Genomic DNA, 20,986 nt, shown 5'->3' with positions numbered 1-20,986 from the left:
CATTATTATAACCTGGTGTAAACTGTGTTTTGAAGAAAAGGGGGTTTATATGAACTCGCTTTGTTGGAATATTACATTTTATCTACAAGGTCGAAATGATTTTTTATGTACAAATAGTAGATGTTAAATTCCATCTAACATTTTTATGTGTTTACGGCTTTATATTCTGAATTCCCTCTGTGAAAAACTTGGTGGAATGTGTGTTTAGGCCATTACTATATCTGTGTCAAACACAAATTCAATCACAAAACCACCCACTGTTGTCCCCCTAGTGAGGTCTGAGGAGGATAATGTACTAGGTCTTAGGTCTGAGGAATATAATGTGTATGCAAACCTTACCAATACCAAGGAGATAGAGAAATCTCCAACTAAATCTGTGAAGAGAGAGAGATAAAGTGGCAGCTAGATTGGCAACCATGTACAACACATTTATCTTTTATTAATCAGAAAAAAGAGCAAAATGAAATTGTGATTAAACTAAAATGAACAGGTTATGTCAAAGTATGAATGCCTTCCTATGTCTTGTAAGATTAATAGGTACCATGAACTTTATCAACAGCCATGCATCAAATCAGTCTCAAAAACGTTCTAGTAGCCTCTAAAAATACATGGAAAGCATCGAGATTAAGAAACGTGAAACCACCCAAGATCTTTCAGTTCTCAAACTTCCAGATTCAGACAGCCAAACACTCACCAATAAAGATGGAACAACAGTTTCCTCAGAAAACAAAACCAAAAAAAGAGCTTCTGTCACAAATTCTTTCGAAGAGAACAAGTACGCTAGTAAGATGTGTATGTCTTCATCTTTCTCTGTTTCAAGTGTAAGCCAGCTCAACTTGAAATTGTGACTCCATATGTACCAGGGGAACAACAAAAACTTGTGGGCAGAATATAGACCAGAAGTGCGTGAAGGGCTCCAACTTCTTTCGTTTCTTTAAATACCTTTCTCGGAATGTAAGTAAGTTTTGTGTCATGACCAAGTTAAATTAAGAAATCTGCTATACAGAATCTCCGACCTTGATATCAAACTTGAGCAGATGTTGAACTTCTCAAAGCTGCTTCACGTTCCTGACGCCGACGCTCTCTCTGAAATAGATTTAGAAAATAAGTTATCAGTAATATGGGTGAAAGAGGACAAAGATAAAAGTAATACTAACTTAGAGCATCACCAATCTTCAAGAAAACACCTACTCAAACTCAAAGGTGTTCTTGTACTAAAAGCAACTTTTCTCTGGATCAGTAACATAATCAACTGCTGCACTAAAGCTGCAGCAGCTTTGAACATGTTGAAGATAATTTTATGATTTATGTGAAGATGGCAAAAAGACTCAAGTTCTATGAAGAAAGTGATATAAATAGCAAAAACCTTTATTCAAATAAATGTCTCGTCATGGAAAATAACTTGGCCAGAGAATCATAAACATGGAAGAAACGGAAAAGCACTAATAGAAGCTTATGATTGCTGAAATGAAGAATTGTCTTCAGTTTGATTGTGGATATGATGGTAACAAGTCTTACTCTTCTTTCCCAATATGGATGGAAGCATACGAAATCATAGACAGGAGTTATAGTTGAGACCAAAACAACGTTAAGTCCAGTAAACAGCAGGAGACCTGCCATAGGTCGAGCTCTGTGAGGCATTGTTGATATATGATGACTTTGAACTCTGTAAGAAACAAGCCCGCATTCAGTATACAAAACTGAAACTCAAGTACAAAAAGTAAAACTATCTAAATCACATTCAGTACTGAATAATTGCACACACCTCTATTCAGTACATGGGCACAAACAAATCTATGTAATGTAGGTTGATTATATCCTATAGGTGATAGCATGAAACCATTTTTTTTCACAAAATAAGCGGGGTAATCATCATCAACAAGAATGTACCTGGTGTAGTCCCACATGGTGGAGTAAGGGAGGGTAGAGTGTATCCAGACCTTATCCTACCTCACAAAGGTAGATAGGTTGTTTTCGAAAGACCCCAACTCAAGAAACACATATCAAAGAGCATACAGAAGAAAAGAGATATAACAAGTACTAGAGGAAGCATTACATAGCATACAATAAAATGAAACAGTACCAACAACAAATTAATGCGATAACCAAAACACAATCTTTAGGAACATAAATCGAAGGACAAGAAACTACGCAAAATTGTTAATTACTACTTTATAAAGGAAAAATAGGTATGGGCATCAAACTACCATCAAGCCTAACCCGCAGGAAAACAAGACAACACTCAACTATCTACTAAACTTCTACCGTAATCCGCCACTCCAAATCATGTGTATAAGCTAAAAATGATGTTCTTTTTTCAATTTTTAGAAGTAAAAAAACAAATAAAGTTTCCCTCTTTTTATTTCACATCAAGGATTACGTTTCTATTAGCAAAAATAGCTAACCCAACTGCTCTGAATTCTAATTTCTATTAGCAAAAATAGTTACACTGCAAAAGCTCAAATTTAATCTTAAATCAGCTCCCACTAACTAATAATCCAAATCTAGATAAACAAAAGATAATTAACTCGAACAATCAATGAGAGATTAACGGAACTCACAACTCAATTTTGCCGGAGAGTCGCCGGAGATAGGCGGAGATCAGTTTTCCGATAAATTAGACGGAGAAATTCGCAGGGAAGTGGTAAATGGTGTAGACTTGGGCCTAATCTTAATTTCTAAAATTGGGCCAATGTTCATTAAAATTTGGGCTTCCTTCTAAATGGGCCCAGATTCATGTTTTAATGATGAAAATTGTGTAAAAATTTATGAAATTTCGTATAAATTAAATGTTTCTCCAAAAATACAAACAAACAAAGAAAAAGTTAATATGTTATCTCTCATAAAACGATTAAGATGATATGCACTAAACACATATAGGTATACTAGATGTTGTGTGCCCGTGCCCTACATTATTGTGTGTTTATGTCATTTAATTTGTATCGGTTCAGTTATCAATTTAGCCGTTATAATTTCATTCTTCTTCACTACAAATCATTTAGAAAACAAAGTAACAAACCAAATAAATTATGCATATGAGTTGATAGAATGCATCTAGCTAAGAAGCAAACACAGACACTTTACAACATAACTAAGCGTTTGAGACAGTGAGAAGTAAAAGTATAAAATCAACCCTAAGTGAAGGCCTCTATATGTCAAAGGGTATAATTATAATTTATTACATTGGGTTATAGATTAGTTTGCTAAAAAAAAATCTCAAATTATCATAGAACTGATAACTCGATAAGAAAAATCTTGATTATCTTATAGCTTTAACATTTGCAGTTCATTTGGTACAAAATTGCTTCTAAAATATATTTTTTCTAGGCAAGCAGCAAAGTTTTGTCACTTCATAGGGAAGCATGTTCCTCTTTAAATGACATCCTTGAGTAACACTTCATAGCCTAAGTCCAAACCATAATCTTCGGAAAAATGTATTCTAGATTTGCATTTGACAGCATTCCGGATGTACTATCCAAGGCCGCCACATTTCGAAATGTTCATATTGACTATCAATCTTCTAGAAAGATTTAACCCAAGATCTTGAGGTCTTAGACCCTTCTTTGATTCTCCTTATTTTAAACTTGGATCAAAGAGACAGGAGATGACTAACTGTCCACTCCTCTTGGCCAAATTCCAATTAAAATTAAGCTTATCCGAACAACCAAACCTGAACCATCTTATACAAAATATCATTATTAAAGAGCTGCACTAATACCTAACTTAACACTTGTAAACCTCAATTATATAAAGAAATGAATCATCAGCTAGAGACGTAAGATAAAATGAGGGATATCCTAAAGTAAAGACATAAAAGCTACTAAACAAATAATCTGAAGGAAAATTGGCAAATAAAGTAAACTCAACAGCTAAAGTAAAGGCAAATTATCTACTTATAAGTAAATGGAAAAAGCATGCAGAATAAACTTATATATTCAGTCAGTAAAAAACCTTTATTCATGCATGAATAAAAATGTATAATCTTCCTAACATGATAGAAAACAAAAAAGTAAAACGTATTGCACCAGTCTGGAACGAAAGAAAACTCTACACATGTATGTGTGTAGTTTGAAAATTGATGAGCTTGGTCTTAAAGTCTAATGCATCTGAAAATTAAAACAAAACAATGGCAATAAATTCAGCACACATTTATTTCGATTTCTGACATGCTTGTTGCTTATAATTAGACGATGTTGATTGAGCCAGCATCAGGAAATATGGGGATCAGTATGGCGTTTATGACAGCAATGAAAGGCTACAAAATGGTTTTGACAATACCTTCGTACACGAGCATGGAAAGGAGAGTGACAATGAGAGCATTTAGAGCCGATTTAATCCTCACCGATCCAATTACCAAAGGAATGAGAGGCACTGTTAAGAAGGCTTATGAACTTTTGGAATCTACACTTAATACTTTCATGCTTCAAACAATTTTCCAACCCTCCAAACACTCAGGTAATTTTAAGAAACTCAACTTAATTCATATATTCTCTGTTTTACTACAGAATTCTCAACTGTTTCATATCGAAAATAGGTTCATTTTGACACAACCGACCCTGAAATATGGGAAGAAACTCTAGGTAATGTTGACATATTTGTCATGGGAATACTGGTGTTGGACAAAATCTTAAATCCAAAAATCCTAATGTCAAGGTAAAGTTCATTGAGACAGAATCAATAAACGTCCAAGATAATCCTATGTCAAGAAATTGAGAACAATCCTATGTCCAAAATAGTTGACACCGTGCTTATATGGACTCAAGCCAACTGAAAGCAATATACTGAATAGTGGAAAACCAGGTCCTCATCATATAATGGGAAATGGGGTCGGATTCAAGCAAGTGACATGGATCTAATGAAGGAACACTGGCACTGGAAAAGTAGTAAAACGTCCTCGTACATATAACCAAAGTTCCACAATCCCTTAGAAACGAAGTTCGTGATTAAGATATAATAGAGCTAATAAGGTGAATTTCCTATCGAAGGATCAAAGATTACCTGAATTAACAACAACATATCAAGTGTAATTCCACAAGTGGGGTCCGAAAAGGGTGGTGCAACGATTATCTCAAGCAAAATGATATTACTTCCTACGCTTGAGGAATCATCAAATACTAGAAGTTGACACATACCAACAATTACTTTTGCCTCAGATTTTCTCCAACATAGGACTAATTCTATAATTAGTTTGTACCAAAAGATAATACTAAGAAAACACCATTATGGTATTTTCATCAGCGATTTTCTAAAGCAAAATACATCAGAAGAGTCACCAAACAATAATCATCCAAATCAGTAGTTGGAGTATCAATTTATATATAGATATATATGTGAAAATTTACCCACAAACAAACAAATGCAATAAGAGAAATTAATAGGAGAAAACAATTATAGCAAAAGAATAGACGAAAAAACGGTCACCTGGAATATGAGAAGGAGACCAGAGAGCTTGAGCATGGGAAGAACCAGAGAGTCGGAAAAGTAGTATTGCAGATGCAGCACACACTTGAAATTTTCAATTGGAAAAGACTGTGAAATACCTAAAATACCCTAGACAACCAAGGTGACTTTGACCGAAATACCCTTGGGCATCCGAAGAATCCCATAGTAACTAATTATAACTATTAAAAGACACAGTGTGTAAATGAAATCGATAAATCAATCACTTCTTAAATACTCCACAGAAAACAATCAGGTTGAAATTATATCTTTTCTAATACATAGTTTAATTTAAAATACATAGAAAATATTAGAACACTCCAATAATATACATAAAAACACATATGAAAGCATGTAGAAACTGAAAAACACTTAATCAAAAGTACATATAAAGAAAGAAAAAAATAATGTGTTGTCTCTAAAAATAAATAGTCAATGACATGTAATAGACACATTGAGATATAAGTAAACTATTAAAAGACATGTAACATAAATGATATCGATAAGTCAATCATTTCTTAAATGAAAAACAAATCGAAATCATGATTTTTCTAATATATAGTCAAATTACATAGAAAGTATTAACACTTCTCAATAACACAAAAACGTATTTTTCTGAATGCCCGTAGAAATTGAAGAAACGTTTCTTCAAAAATATAAATGAAGAAAGTAAAAAGGTTAATGCACTATCTTTCACAAAACGATGGATAATATGCAATGAACGTGTTAAGATATAAACAAACTATTAAAAACACATAACGTAAATGACATCGATAAACCAATCATTTCTTAAACGACAACAAAATCACATCGAAATCATGGCCTTTCTAATATACAATTTAAATCACATAGAAAGTACTAGACACCACAATAACAACACAGAAAGCATTGTGGAAATCATGTAGAAACTGAAGAAACACTTATTTATAAACAAATAAAGTGAAAAGCCAATGCGTTGCTCTCACAAATGATGGATGGCATGCAATGGACACGTTAAGATTAAGTAAACTATCAAAAGACACGCAATTTAAACGACATAAGTAAATCAACCATTTCTCAAATGACAAAAAACAATCACGTCAAACCCATGATTTTTCTAATATATAGTTTAAATTTATTTAGAACACTTCAATAACAACACAAAAACACTTCTGAAAGTATGTAGAAACGGAAGAAACGCTTCTTCGAAAGTACAAAATAAGAAAAAAAAAGATAACGTGTTGTTTCTCACAAACCGCTGAATGACATGAAATGCACACGTAGAAGATACAAGTAAATTATTAAAAGACACGCAATGTAACTGATATCGATAAACCAACCATTTCTTATAGAAAATAATCACACAAAAATCATGTCTTTTCTAATATATAGAAAAATATTTAACGATAACAACATCAATATCAATCATATACCCAATGTATTTTCACAAATGAAATTTGAGAATAGAGTATAATGATTCTATCCTCATCTCGTGAAGATAATAAAACTATTTTCAAAAAATCCTAGGCTCAAATAACACATAATAAAGCAATTGCTGAAAAATATTCACCAAAATTGTTTTGAAATAATAGGAGTCTCAATTTTTTAGTACAAGAAAAGTGAGATTATTTTTTTTAATTTAGAAGTATATATATAAGGAAAAAAAAGGCCAAAACTTTAAATGGAAAAAAATTAATAAATTCTTGAGAAGACCTGGAATTAGTTCCCTCCTTCCTCAAGCTCGAAACAAACTATTCTCCCTGCCGCCTTTGTATGATCAAGAATCCTGCTAAAACTCAAAAAAAAAAAAAAATCCATTCATGAAAGCCTCAAATATTGTTTTTTTAGCCTAATTCTCATCTGGGTATCTGTCAAAATTGTTAATTTTTCATCTGTTTGGAAAACCCAGAATTCTCTATGTCAGGTTTATCATTTGGGTAATCAAGATTCAACTTTTTCTTCTAAATGTATTGAATTTCTGCTTTCATTGTTAGTAATTCAAGCAATTTTCATCTGGGTCAAGTGTAGATTGGCCATTTATTGGCAATGTTGAATAATTTGGAGGATGGGGGAAAGAATCCTTCAGAGGTTTCAAGAGGGGCTAATGGTAGAGGGGGTGGGGGTACAAGGTCATGGGGAACTACTGTTTCTGGTCAATCGGTTTCTACTAGTAGCAGTATTGGGTCTCCATCGAGCAGAAGTGAAGCGGCCATGGCTACCCCTGCCAGTGACAACACTTTTCTTAGGCTAAACAATCTTGACATTCATGCTGATGATGCAGGATCTCAAGGGACAGCTGGGTGAGTCCTTTGTTGTTGTTTTAATGGTATCTGTTTGGTTTTCATGAAGATAAAAATGGTAACTTTTTGAAGATGGGAACTCTATTTAGTGTAGAAGTTGATTCAGGATGTATACGTGTGTATGATGAAAATTTGAAGCTAAATTTTAAGAATATGTATAGATAATAAGTGGCGTGCAGACTTTAAATCATGGATTAGCTTAGGATTCTGTTGTTTTTACTAGTCTATCCGATAATTAAATGAAATGCTAGTCTAGAGGAATTACGGTGAACTGCTAAACCGTGAGATAATGGGACTTGGATTAACTAGTTATCTTGAGTTTAAGAAGCATAGACGTGGCTTAAAGAGTGAACTAATGGATAACTGTAAATTGATAATGCTTTAACATTAGGAGAAATATGTCAGAAGAAGAAAGTGCAAAAAGCTTATAGGAATTCAGTTCTATAGTGACACATTATATGTCTTTTCAACTTCGTAGCAATTTGATCTGCGACCATGTAAGGTGATGGTCTTATTAAGTTTGGGAAAACATGACCCTTTAATATTGTCTAAGAATAATAAGTGTTCATTGTTGTGGTTTAGACATCATAGACTGAGATGTTACACTTTTCTTCCCATTTGATGATTTGCTAGATTACAATGTCATTATGCGGTTTAACATGGAACTCACAATTGAGTCGTTAAAAGTGTATGTCAATAGTTTCTCTTACAGTAATGTTTCCTTACATATACTTACCTTAACTTCTTGTCAGTAACAGGAAAAAGAAAAGAGCTCAGCGTGCTACTGGAGGGGATAAGAGTGGTAGAGGACTCAGACAGTTCAGCATGAAAGGTTTTTCTTTTAATCAGTTTTCATCTTCTTTTGGGTATTAAATTGGAGAAACGTCTAAACTTTTGCAGTGAGGGTTGCTTTTATTTCACATATCATTTATTTCTTGTGTTGCAACTTGCAAGTATCTCTTATTTATTTGAGCTCTGGTATCACTGCTTCCTACTAATTACTAAGCTATTGTTTTCTTTCTACAGTTTGTGAGAAAGTGGAAAGCAAAGGAAGAACTACGTATAATGAGGTAAGTTGGCTTGAGAAAATTCATAATGTTATAAACATTAGGTGATTTTAAAATTTCTGATGTTTCCTTTATTTGTATCTTTATTTCACAAATCAATGCTATGATTCAGTGAATTCAGTTTAATAGTTGGGGCCTTTTTACTTTTCCAATTTCTAATATATATTCAAAACCCTTTCTCGTCCGTACAATGTATCTGCGGGTGTCCCACATCGAATTTTATTATTATGATGACTCTGATGTATGATGATGATTTCTTATTTTGATGACTTATGTTTAGTATCTGGTTCTGGCAGCACCTGGTAAGCAAACTACAAAGGAATATGTTAACTTCTATATCTGTTTTGAGATAACATTTTCTATTTGACCCTTCCATCCTTTCTAATTTGTGTCATGCTAGTATTTTTTTTTTACTTGTGTAATATCGCTCTATCAGCATTGCTAATCAAACTTAGAGTTGATTCCATTTTCCCCATCTTATACAAACACATTGGTGTACACATTTTTTGACCTTTAGGATGAATTTATGGTATCAAAAGCTCCCATTCTATTGGACTTCTCAACTGAAAAATGTGTCATGTTAGTTGGAGGTACTGTATCTCAAGTTTTTTTTTCCCCTTCCGTGGATATATTTAGGGTAATTTGGAGGGTCCATGGTCCTGTGTTTTTTTAACCCTTAAAACATTGTGACACTTTCCCTTGTTTGCTGTTTGGCACTTCACTTTTCTTAAGGTAAGGCATTTCATTCTGCTAGACCTACAGATAGGAGACTTTAACCTTGTAATTCTTTCTTACTGTACAAAAGAATTGATAGTAACTTGTACTACATTTTGGGAAGGGAAGCAAGGAGCGGAGTCTTAGTTGTTGAGAAGTCGACTAAGTTGTGAATAATTGGGTGGATGACTGTTTCCCTTATTGGCAGCTTATAAATTCTTTAGAACCCCCTAGTTTATTTCTATGTGGTCCCAGGCGCAACAAGGACTATGAAGGGTCCGAGCGTCATAGGATCTCCTAATTAATACTTTTAACCATTCTTCAATTGCCTTTCCCTCTCTATGGTAAGAGAATTTTAGAGGTAGATGTACTTAATAGTTACTCCTACCTTTTTATTTTGTTTGTCCTGCTTTGACTTGATACGTAGTTTAAGAAAGTAAAGGCGGCTTTAGAATCTTGTGGTCTTAAATTAAAGATATGTCAAATGTACCAAAATGCCCTTTAACTTGTAGTTTCAAACATGCCATGTGGAAAGTTGGAATTAAAGGGTTGCCAAAAAAGGAAAGAGGCATTCTTTTTTAAGAAACTAAAAAGGATAGGATAAACAAATTGAAACGGAGGGAGTATTAATTATGAGACGATTCACTAAATGGCTTTTGGGTATCAAAATAATGTCTCACAAGGGCATATAATTTATGGTCTTTCTTCCTCAGAACTAGTAATGTGGTTGTTTTCTGTCTTCAGGATATGTATTGATATTAATCATGTCCATGACATGAGCAGTGAGATGTGGATTATCTGTTCTGCTCATTGAATTAACAGATTTATGGTCATAGTTATTGTTCAAGAAATTGGTGCATAAATTTTCTGTCGCTTAATCTCAGATTATTTTTTTTTCCTTAAGGACATCCTTATACACAAAAAGCTGAAATACTTCAACTGTGATTCTTTAAGCAAGTGCAACACTCTATATAGCCTCATATTACATATTCAAAGTAGAAGAAGTCACTGTAATGAATGCCCAACATAATTTTACAGATTATATCAGTTAAAGAAACTCTTTGAGCAGGGTTCTTGTTTTTAGCTTGTAAACTTCAGACTCATTGAACTGTTATCTATTTTTGGCCCGGGGAATTCTGTAGATGTTAGGTAATGTAGTTTTCAAAGAGTTATCCCCGCACCACCTTTAGGAGTGACATTCATGGTGGACAAGATGATGGAAGCGAGACTGAGATGGTTTGGGCATGTGAAGAGGAGATGCGTAGATGCCCCAGTGAAGAGGTACGAGTTGGGTATAGTGGGTGTGGGAGAGGTGGAGGTAGACCGAAGAAGTATTGAGGAGAGGTGATTAGACAGTTAAGACGCAACTTCAGCTCACCGAAGAACATGATCTTAGATAGGGAGGCATGGAGGTCGTTGGATGAGAGTAGAAGTTTAGTAGGTAGTTGAGTTTGGTCTCACTTTTGGTGAGAGTCTGCCGTCTGGAAGCACCGTGATGGTCATAGTATTAGCCTTATACTTGTAGTATCTCACTTTTGATATCTGTTACCATCTGGTGTCTTTTGTGTTTCAGTTATCGCATTATTTTGCTGTTATTGTTCCTTTTTCTGAATGCTTTGTACTACTTTCTTTATTAATCGACATGTTTTTTTCACTTCCGTATTTCTTATTTACAACTACTTTGATTTGTTGCACTTGAGTCGAGGGCCTTCCAGAAACCTATGTTGCTCGAACTCTCCAAAATTGATGCCACACTCGTGTCGGATTCTTCAAAATACACTATTTTTGGAGAATCCAAAATGCACCCATCACAATTTTTAGAGAGTCCGAGCAACATCGTCGAAAACAGCTTCTCTGCCTCCTGTTCCCAGAAACTTGATAATACAAGGGTAGTTGTACTTCTGTTGTTGGCTTCTAAGGACTTATTTGCACTTTAACTGTACTCTAGCATTTTCTGTGGCTGATTTCTGCTTGCTACATTCTCCTGTGTTGAACATTTTGCTTTTCAAGGGATTTCTGATCTCAGAAGTTAATGTCTTGCTCAGGTTGCTGATGAACTTGTAGCTGAGTTTTCTGATGCTACCAATAGTGTTGCAGGCCCAGATCAGGTTTTTCTCCATCCTCGTGGTTCATAATTTTTTTAATTTGTTCGTTTTCCACAATAATATCAGTTTGATCCTTTATTATGACAGAAACAATATGATGAGAAGAACATCAGACGACGAGTCTACGATGCTCTGAACGTACTTATGGCTATGGATATCATTTCTAAAGATAAAAAGGAAATACAGTGGAAGGGATTACCACGCACTGATGCAAATGATATTGAGGAGCTAAAGGTTTGATTTCTCTGTCTTTCTGCTTCCTCTTTTTTGTTGCATTCAATGAACCATCAATTTTGGCACACATCAGTTGATCTATGTTTAATCTAATCTCATGTTTATTGTAACCGCAGACTGAGCGTCTTAACTTGAGAAATAGGATTGAAAAGAAAGCAGCCTATTTAGAAGAACTTGAAGATCAAGTATAAATTCTCTCTAAGCACTATCTTTAGTTCAATCTTAGAAATAAGTTTGATAGTCTTTCGCAATGCATGATAGCTTGGTCCTGTAATCCTTATTCTTTTTACTAAAGTGTTTTCCTTTTTCAATAGTATGTAGGGCTTCAAAACCTCATAAAACGCAATGATCAGTTGTATGGCTCAGGCAATGCTCCTAGTGGTGGTGTGGCTTTACCGTTTATTTTAGTGCAGGTAAATGCTCAACAATCATCTATTGTTATTTGTATTGTTTAGCAAATTAGTAAAAATCTGATACAAATCATTACATTCTTTAATATGTCATCTCATGATTTCTTTTGTTGGAATTAGTTTAATCTACAATCAAGGCAAGTAAGCTCGGGGCAACATGCTTTCCTCAACTTGTCTTAGCTGTACTTGAGCTCAAGTGAATTTTGACCTATCTCAGGCTGTATAAATTTGATATTAACAAAAGCTGATTGCTTTTCACCTACATGAGCATAGGCTTCTTTCTAATTAAAAAATCAGAAGGATCACTTCTTTATAAGAATGAGAAGACAGATATAGAATACCTCTGATCTCTGAATGAGGAGAAAAGAGGAGAGATTTTCTCTATTTGTAATTTTTTTCACAAGATCATATTCGTACAGAAGAGAACATGTAAAATACTCTTTTTCAAAATCAACTTCACAATACCCTTTTTTATCAACTTGAATGAAATATTGCCCTGCAATGAGGTGTGTGGTGTGAAAGGTTGGCTACGGTGGGTGTGAGAGGTAGAGGTAGAGTTATGCTGAAGAAGTGACACACTTGCAACTTAGCGAGGACCTGGCCCTAGATAGGAAGATATGGAGGTCGAGGATTAGGGTAGAAGGTTAGTAGGTAATCGAGCGTTACCTAATTATCCTTATCAATATTATTATTCTCCTAATATCTTAGTCTTCGATTTTATAATTATCTGTTGTTTCCTTTTTTTCTAGTTATGGTTTATATGTTGTTGCTACTGGTTTTTTCCTCCATTATTTTCCACATGGCTTCTTGATTGCTGTTTTCCTTTTCATACTGATTCTTTATGCTTTACTTGAGCTTGAGCCAAGTGTCTATTTGAAACAACCTCTCTACCTTCACAAGATAGGGGTAAGGCTGTGTACACACAATCTCCATAGATCCCACTTGTGAGATTACACTCGGTGGTCTTGTTCAACGAAATATTGTCCCAAGACCTACTTAAGATTAGGTTAGTTACTGAAAATGGGTGAGTTATAACATGTGAACTCTTCAATTTGTACCTGAATAGTTTTTTTGTTTTTGCTAGTGTTGGAATTTTTAGTATCAGTAAAACTTCAAGATAAGATGCAAGAGTAGTGCTAGTCTTAGGTGAGTAGAGCTTTTGGGCATCTAAAACCTATCTAGACGATTTTCATTGTAGCTTGGAAGGAAGATGAGCTTCTGTATGTATTCTTAAACATTGAGTTTACAGTGATCAATATTTCTGAAAGAAACAACTTTTGTGGTTAAGTTAGATTCATTATGTTCATAGTCTATTCTATTAGTTTCTTTTCTTCCATATCTGCATGCCTTGTTTACACTTGGGTTCTAGTAATAATCTGCAGAAGTAGTAGCGCAACCTAAGCAGGGCTTATGGGGTTCCACTTTTGAATCTAATACAGAAGGAGGCATCTGTCCATGATATTTTACTTTTCCTCTGTGCATATTTTGGTTTAAGCCCCATCTGCTTTCTGTTTTTTCTAGAGCCAAGGGTCTATCGGAAACAACCTCTCTACCTCTCAAGGTAGGGGTAAGGTTTGTGTACACACTACCCTCCCCAGACTCCACTTGTGGCATTACACTGGATATGGTGTTATTGTCGTTGTTGCGCATAAGGAGAATCATATGTTGTGACTTGGGAGTGCATCATTGCTTTTTCATCAATGTCCTGCAGCATTTTATAATTTGCGTGCATTTGCAAATTTCAGTAACAGAATTTAATAGAAATAGATATTGTAATGCTGTTGTTGTAGCATTTCATTGTTATAATGCCCCTTATGTTTCTTGTGGTGCTTTAGACTCGTCCTCATGCAACAGTTGAAGTGGAAATATCAGAAGATATGCAGCTGGTGCATTTCGACTTCAACAGGTTAGTGGCCTTGAAACGTCTATTCTCTTTTTTGGTTCAATGGAAGTGTAGATGACTCGGCTGAGTCCTATATATAAGTCATGAATTCATTCAAGTGTGGTTTGCCAATTCCAGCACTCCGTTTGAGCTACATGACGATAATTATATCCTCAAAGCAATGAATTTTTGCGGAAGACCAAATGACAGTGCTGTCCCACAGAATTTATCTGCTGATGGAGGTGAAGGTCCGAGTTCCCGTATGGCCAACATGTTTCAGCATCATATCGCTCATCCATCTGTCCCAAACTCATCTGGCAAGCTTCCGACCTCACCTCCACTCCCCGGAATACTAAAGGCTCGTGTCAAGCATGAGCATTAGCCTGCTGGCTTCTTTCTTGATCGATTACTGTACTCATTAACGCATAGTATTTCTGTACATTATGTAAAGTATATTTACTGGAAGCAGCCTCCTCTGTTGACTAAATACTTCTCTTGACGCTTGTCTCAATTTGAGGGCAGTTAGTAGTTGAGCTTTTAATTTTTTTGCTAAGTATCAATTGTTTCATCAAATTGGTATGTGTTTTGGCAAATGAAAAACTATTAGACTGTTTGGAGATACCTTTTTTTCTTTCAAAATATTGTTTGGTTATACATTAATAGTTGATTTTTTTTTTAACTTCAGGTAGAAGGTCAGGTTTTTCAAGTTTGAAAAGCTAGTTCTAACCACTTTTTCAAATAAGAATTTTCTTGTACTCACAACATTTTTTGTTTTTTGGTTTCCCATTCGGTGTCCGGAGCCCACATTGGAGTTTCGACTAAATCCGAGTCACGCTCTGCAGGGCCCATTTGGGGTGGCGCTTCCAACAGGATTTTCTTCATACCCAGGGCTCGAATCCGAAACCTCTTGTTGTTGTGTGTACTCACAACTTTTTTTTTCAAGTGGAACACGTCTTTCAATTTCCAAAATACCTTTTTTGAAATATCACCAAATTCATGTCCAAACGACTAAGGTAAGCAACCTTGATCTATCTAAATTTTGTTGGACAGAGTTATATGGTACATGTGTTGGTGGGAGGTAACTAATCATGTGCATTTATGTGAGCATGCTATTGGATTTAAGCCAAAGTTATTGTATTCGGATGACTTTATATTGAACATAGTTATGTGGTTTATGTGTTGGTAGAAGGTAACAAGTCGTCGTTGTGAGCATCTTATTGGTTATGAGCCAAAATTACTGTTCGCATTTGTAACTTTTTGCGCTACACCGGCCTATAATCATAGCATTATCTTTTAGAGGCTTTTTATGGTTAATTTGAACTTGTGACTATGATTTGCTAGCTAGTCACGTAATTACAATGCTCATAATTACACGAATATTGAATAAATTTTCTACAAATACTAGTCATGACTTGATTGATTGATTGATTTATATCATATTATATATTATATATAATAAGGTAAGGGCTTACGTCAAAACTTTTTCTTTTCCATAATTCCGTCGTTACTTGATCTTGCTTCCTTGATTGTATAATATCTCGGAGAATGGAAGCATTTCTGTCCGATTTAAAATTTGAAGTTTATGATTTTTGTGTAAGCTCAAGTTAATATCTAATAATAATTGAGTCTATAATTATCATAACTTTAAATTCATGGTCCGTATTATCTGTTTTGATCCAACAAATCTCTTGATCTACGTCATTAACGAGCCTAGAATTTCCGTGAACTTATATTATTCATGTCTCAAAAGCTAGTCCGCCTAAAAGTAAATTAATCTTTCTATGTGACCCATGCTGCCTCGCGGGTGTCACAACAATCAAATATTAATAAATATCTAACGAATATTTTAATACAATTTTAACAAAAGTTACTGAATTTTTCAACCCTTATAAACGACATTCTAAATTCGCCACAAATACCCAAAGGTGGTGGGGTGAGGTGGTCATGTAAATTGTTGTTGATGAGTTGTTCCACAAATGTGGGGGCCTCCCAGCATTAAGGTCAATATCGTGTCTCAACAAAATCCTTGTATTTCTTCTAAAACGTCAAAGCACGTGCGATGTAATAGTTTCTTTGTACATCGATCATGTGTCAATATCGTCATTTGAATGCATTGATAATCTCTTAAATTTATTAGTAAATTTTATTTTGATATTTAAGTTATAGTTTGTTTCGATTGAACATCTTGACACATGATGAAATAGTCTAGCTTATTATATACTTCTGGTTCAAATTTTGAAAACACTTATGTGAGTGTTCTCAAGCGCCCATTATGTAAATAGATAAGTTAATCACTTAAAATATGTCATATCATTTAGTTATACGTAGTAGTTTCAATTGAAACATGCTTGAGGTTTTACGACATATTGAGATTAACGCATATAATTAAAGAATGTGATAGTTAACTTATCTATATAATGAACGCTTGAGAACACGCGCAAGAATTTGAGTCGGAAGTGCCTAGCTAATATGAATACTTTCTCACATGCTAACGAGCTCACTCGAAAGTCGGAACATACTGTAGTGTAAGTATCTATAAATAAAATTTATTAAGAGATTGTCGATGTATTATTTGATCAAAGTTTAACTATAAATTTATTTATTTATTTATTTTGCCAAGAATGACTTTGCATATATACTAATATTAAAACAATATAATTGCATATAGTCCAAAGTTTTGGATGCGTAAATCTTGCTATTCTTGTATAATACGATAAGGTTTTATAGAAGTTGATTGAATAAAAATATCCAAAAAAATATCAAACATATTCTGTTGTTGCTGTCATTGTTGTTATTTTTTCTTCTAACTTCAAGTGATTGAAAACTTTTCAAGTGAATTACGTGACCAACATGACTAAAGTTATGGAAATTTTTTTCCTCTAAAAAAATTGACAACTTTGACCATTGAATTACAGCCCGTTGTGGAAAAAAAAGAGTGGTCCAAGAAGTAAGCACGTACTATATATACATATATTACTCTATTTTGTTACTTTTTTTTAGGTAGTTTGGTATTCGAAATTTACTAATTTGATTTATATATACAATACGTTTTCAACCAATAGCATATATGGGTTGTGGATTCGGTAGAAAATGAAGGACCTGAGTAAATATAAAAAAAATGGGGGTTGAATTGACTACGTAGAGAATCGAACCTTCACCAATAAGATTAAAGTTCAGATAGTTAACTAACTAAGCTACTAAATTTTTTCCCATTTAAGCTATGGCTCAGATCTCAATACAAATAAAGCACACTAGATAACTTTTTTTTTACATTGATGAACAAAATTATTTGATATTTATATTGATAAAAGATATACAGTAATAAATATCTCGTAAAATAAATCGAGTACATCAATTATGGCATCTATATCCTGGCCAACTGTGCTAGCAAATTAGGGGTCCCTTGGTGCCGCATGTCATTAACTCCCTCAAGTTGGTACTTAATTACATGGTTGTTGTGAATAGTAGGATCCACAAAAATGATTAATTCCTTTTTTATGTCAAAGATATTTTTAAAATATAACGTACATATATTTCTTGTTTTATTATTACACTTGGTATATACTATATACTATATTATATAATATAATCATTAATCTGCATGGTTGATTTGCGAACACGTTGCAAACTGCTTTTTCTACTGTAGAAAATACGGCAAGAAAGTAACTTCCATCTTTGTATTGAATTTGAACACATAAAAATCATTATATAATATATTATGTTAAATAAAGCTTAGATATTTTAGAAGTTTATATTGAGATCTCTCCATTCTTAATTAAAGATTTCGAGTTTGATATTATCACTATCACACAACAACAAAACATGCTTTTACTTACGATTTTCGAGGACTTTCATAATAACTTAAACATTAATACATGACGGATTCCATTTTAAAATTTTTTAGTATTGAACTAATTATCGTTAACATATGGCAAATTAAAGTCTAATGAGTTAAAGAAGAAAAATATGTTGACAAATAACTTTCAAACTCGTACTGTTTTACTGTTTTTTTTCCCTTTATGTTTGGCTCTAAAGAAAAAAAATTAAACAATATCTATAGTAAGCTTTCACTATGTACGAATTTGAAGAAAGATAGAATTATAATGATTTATTATATATAGCTTTATCTTGTATTACTATATAAGATTATTTTTACCGTTCAAGTTCATGACCACTTCATCACAAAACAATAAGTTTACTTGTTACGACTTACGAACAAACTATCCCTTCCAAAATTACTGGTTAGTGGTTACTAATTAAGTACTTTATATATGAATATATTGATGTTCGAATTAATTAAATAGTACTAATATAACAATGCAACACTTGTGAACTTGAATTTGAGCCATATATACACGTACGTTGCTATCAGTGGATTAATTATCTGTGCTATAACACAGGATCAACTTTTGATATATGATGTGACAAATCATCATGTTGATGAGGTCTTTACGTAAATTGTCGCCGGTGGCTAGATTATACTTGACACGGAGTTAAAAGAAAATAAAAATGTATGTTTGAATCTGATAATTTTAAATTAAAATTATAATGAATGTGTAGACATTGAAATTTTGTGAGACTCTACAAGACGTGTTCAATTCGAGTTGATATTCTACAATGTGTGTTTAATTTCAATTAGAAATCTTGAATATCCCACAAATTCATGGAATATTCATAAGGAGATCAAATTCAAATCATTCTAGTTCGAGAAATACGTCACAAAACGTCATTAAATCATGAATAAATCTTATGAGAAATGTCACAAACAGTCCTCGAATCATGGATAAATTTATGAGAGATAAATCTTGAATCAAGGGATAAACGGATTTGTACCCGCAATGTTTATCAATAAAATATTCATGTTTCTTCATATTTGAACTGTGAACAGAATGTACCAAAACAAATTTGAAAATAAAGGGTTGTTTGGTAGAGTGTATACGGATAATGTTAAATATGTGTATTAGTAATGCTTGCATTAGTAATGCATGTATTAGTTATATTTGCATTAATTATACATAGATTATTTTAATGCATTGTTGGTTCGATGCATTAAAAAAATTATTTACAAAGATACCCTTCACTTTTATGGTGGAAAAGATGTAAAAAAGATTTTGAGGGGCAATTGAGTCTTTTATCATGTTAATGCATGCATTAAAACTATTGCATTGCTAATACCTAGAAATTCATGGTATTAGTAATTAATGCACACCTTAATACACAATAGAGTGTATAACTAATGCAAGTATTAGTTATACATAGGTTGAAAAAGAGTACCAAACAAGGTACTAGTAATACATACACAAGGCTGATACATGCATTATTGTTTCTTATACACTCTACCAAACGACCCTAGGAGTATACTTATCTTCCCATATCTACTCAACTACTTTATATTATTCGTACTAGTAAAATGGGATATATATTATTTTTTCGTTCTCAATCAAAGATTTTTTATTCAAATTCTTAGATTAAAATTATTTTTATTTGAAAACATTTTATTCCTTCATATATAATTTTCTATTATAAATTCTAGTTTTTAAAAAATTATTAAATCTAAAATTAATATTTTATCCCTATCACGGACTATGTTTAAAATGGACAGGCGGCTAACCATGTTAAGGAAGAAAGTAGAATTTAGGACATTTCTGCGAAATATCTCTAATTTGCTTGACATGATAGCAATTCATCCATTTGGGACCATCACAATAAGTTGTATTGCGGGAGGTTAAATATTTCTTTAGTTTTAATTAGATATTTTAAATTTAAATTTTCAATATGATATCAGGTAAAACTTTATGAATTACAATTGAATTTGAATCAATCAGATCTCGAGAGAAGTATCGATTACCGAATAAGATATTAAAAAGAAGAAAACATTTAGGACCATATGAGTTATATCTTGAACCGTGGACTTAAAAACCCGACCCGAATAATGAAGTCGTGACCGCGACTTGAGTCAGTGACGCCAGCTATTGGCAAACGTATGACGTCATAGACTTGGTGTTCGTCTTCTTCTGCCACGTCATAGGCATGATGGCTGTTCTACTACAACTATGGTCCACGCTCCTTCCAAATGCGTGCGTTACAAACAGCACAAATGTTTTATATATTTTTTTTCCTGCCTTCAATTCTAAATAAGTCGGAACCTGTTAGGTGAGTTTTCACTTTTTCATTACAATTAAATAAGAAAAGTCGTGTAAAATCTACTAAAAAGAGAATAAGAACAATAATAAAATAAAGCACTAGTCGAAACACAAGAAATAGATAATGATAAATAGATGCCAAGAGCTACAACTATGTACAAGTGTACAACTGTATAACGACAAACACCAATTGATGAAAAGTAAGATAATACTCATTACGTGTTGATCTTTTACCCTAATACATGATCTTCACACCATTCTATCGATCTAATGTCATATCCTCAATCAACAATCTAAAAATACACCATGTCATGTTCAATTATCTCTCCTTAATGTGTTTAGTCAGTTAACACAATATCATTAATAAAGAACATACATCATATACGAACCTAATTCAATATTGTATTGATTAGCTCATCTAAAAATAAAATAATCAAATAGAAGCTCAATATCAATCCTTATACGGTAAACCAAGATTAAGAAAACCTCTTTGTATCAGCTACTATTATTTTCACAACACCTTTTTACGTAGTCTTTCTGATATTTATATATTTATGACAATTCATTTCTTTTTCATCACCTTAAAAAAAAAAACCTCTTTGATACTTTATTATATGCTTTTTCTAAATCTATAAACACGACATATCATAGACTTTTTTTGTCTTTATGTAGTGAAGACAACTCTCTATAAAACGAGCCTTGGGAAAAATGAA

The 20,986-nt window shown here is 33.3% G+C and overlaps 2 protein-coding genes across 3 annotated transcripts; one reads left to right on the top strand and one right to left on the bottom strand.

The window, feature by feature from the left end:
* Positions 1–496: 496 nt before the first annotated feature.
* LOC102589736 (uncharacterized) lies at positions 497–2,763 on the bottom strand. The gene is made up of 4 exons (XM_015302900.1): positions 2,562–2,763; positions 1,519–1,666; positions 1,018–1,086; positions 497–949 (listed from the first exon to the last, which is right to left on the bottom strand). The coding sequence occupies exons 2-3, from the start codon at positions 1,639–1,641 to the stop codon at positions 1,024–1,026; spliced, it is 186 nt and encodes a 61-aa protein (XP_015158386.1). The 5' UTR covers positions 1,642–1,666; positions 2,562–2,763; the 3' UTR covers positions 497–949; positions 1,018–1,023.
* Positions 2,764–7,110: 4,347 nt separating this feature from the next.
* On the top strand, positions 7,111–14,769 carry LOC102589175 (transcription factor-like protein DPB). Of its 2 annotated transcripts, none has more exons than XM_006362205.2 (9): positions 7,111–7,718; positions 8,477–8,550; positions 8,745–8,788; positions 11,545–11,607; positions 11,692–11,838; positions 11,955–12,023; positions 12,153–12,251; positions 14,084–14,154; positions 14,269–14,769. In XM_006362205.2, exons 1-9 carry the CDS (start codon positions 7,465–7,467, stop codon positions 14,510–14,512), a joined length of 1,065 nt encoding a protein of 354 aa, XP_006362267.1. In that variant the 5' UTR covers positions 7,111–7,464; the 3' UTR covers positions 14,513–14,769. The 2 variants fall into 2 exon arrangements, with proteins under 2 accessions (XP_006362267.1, XP_006362266.1); XM_006362204.2 differs by having other exon boundaries at positions 8,471–8,550.
* The last annotated feature ends 6,217 nt before the right edge of the window (positions 14,770–20,986 follow it).

The sequence above is a fragment of the Solanum tuberosum genome, unplaced genomic scaffold (assembly GCF_000226075.1).
Source record: "Solanum tuberosum cultivar DM 1-3 516 R44 unplaced genomic scaffold, SolTub_3.0 scf00379, whole genome shotgun sequence".
Classification (NCBI taxonomy): Eukaryota; Viridiplantae; Streptophyta; class Magnoliopsida; order Solanales; family Solanaceae; genus Solanum; species Solanum tuberosum.
This window is presented reverse-complemented; position numbering and strand designations above follow the sequence as displayed.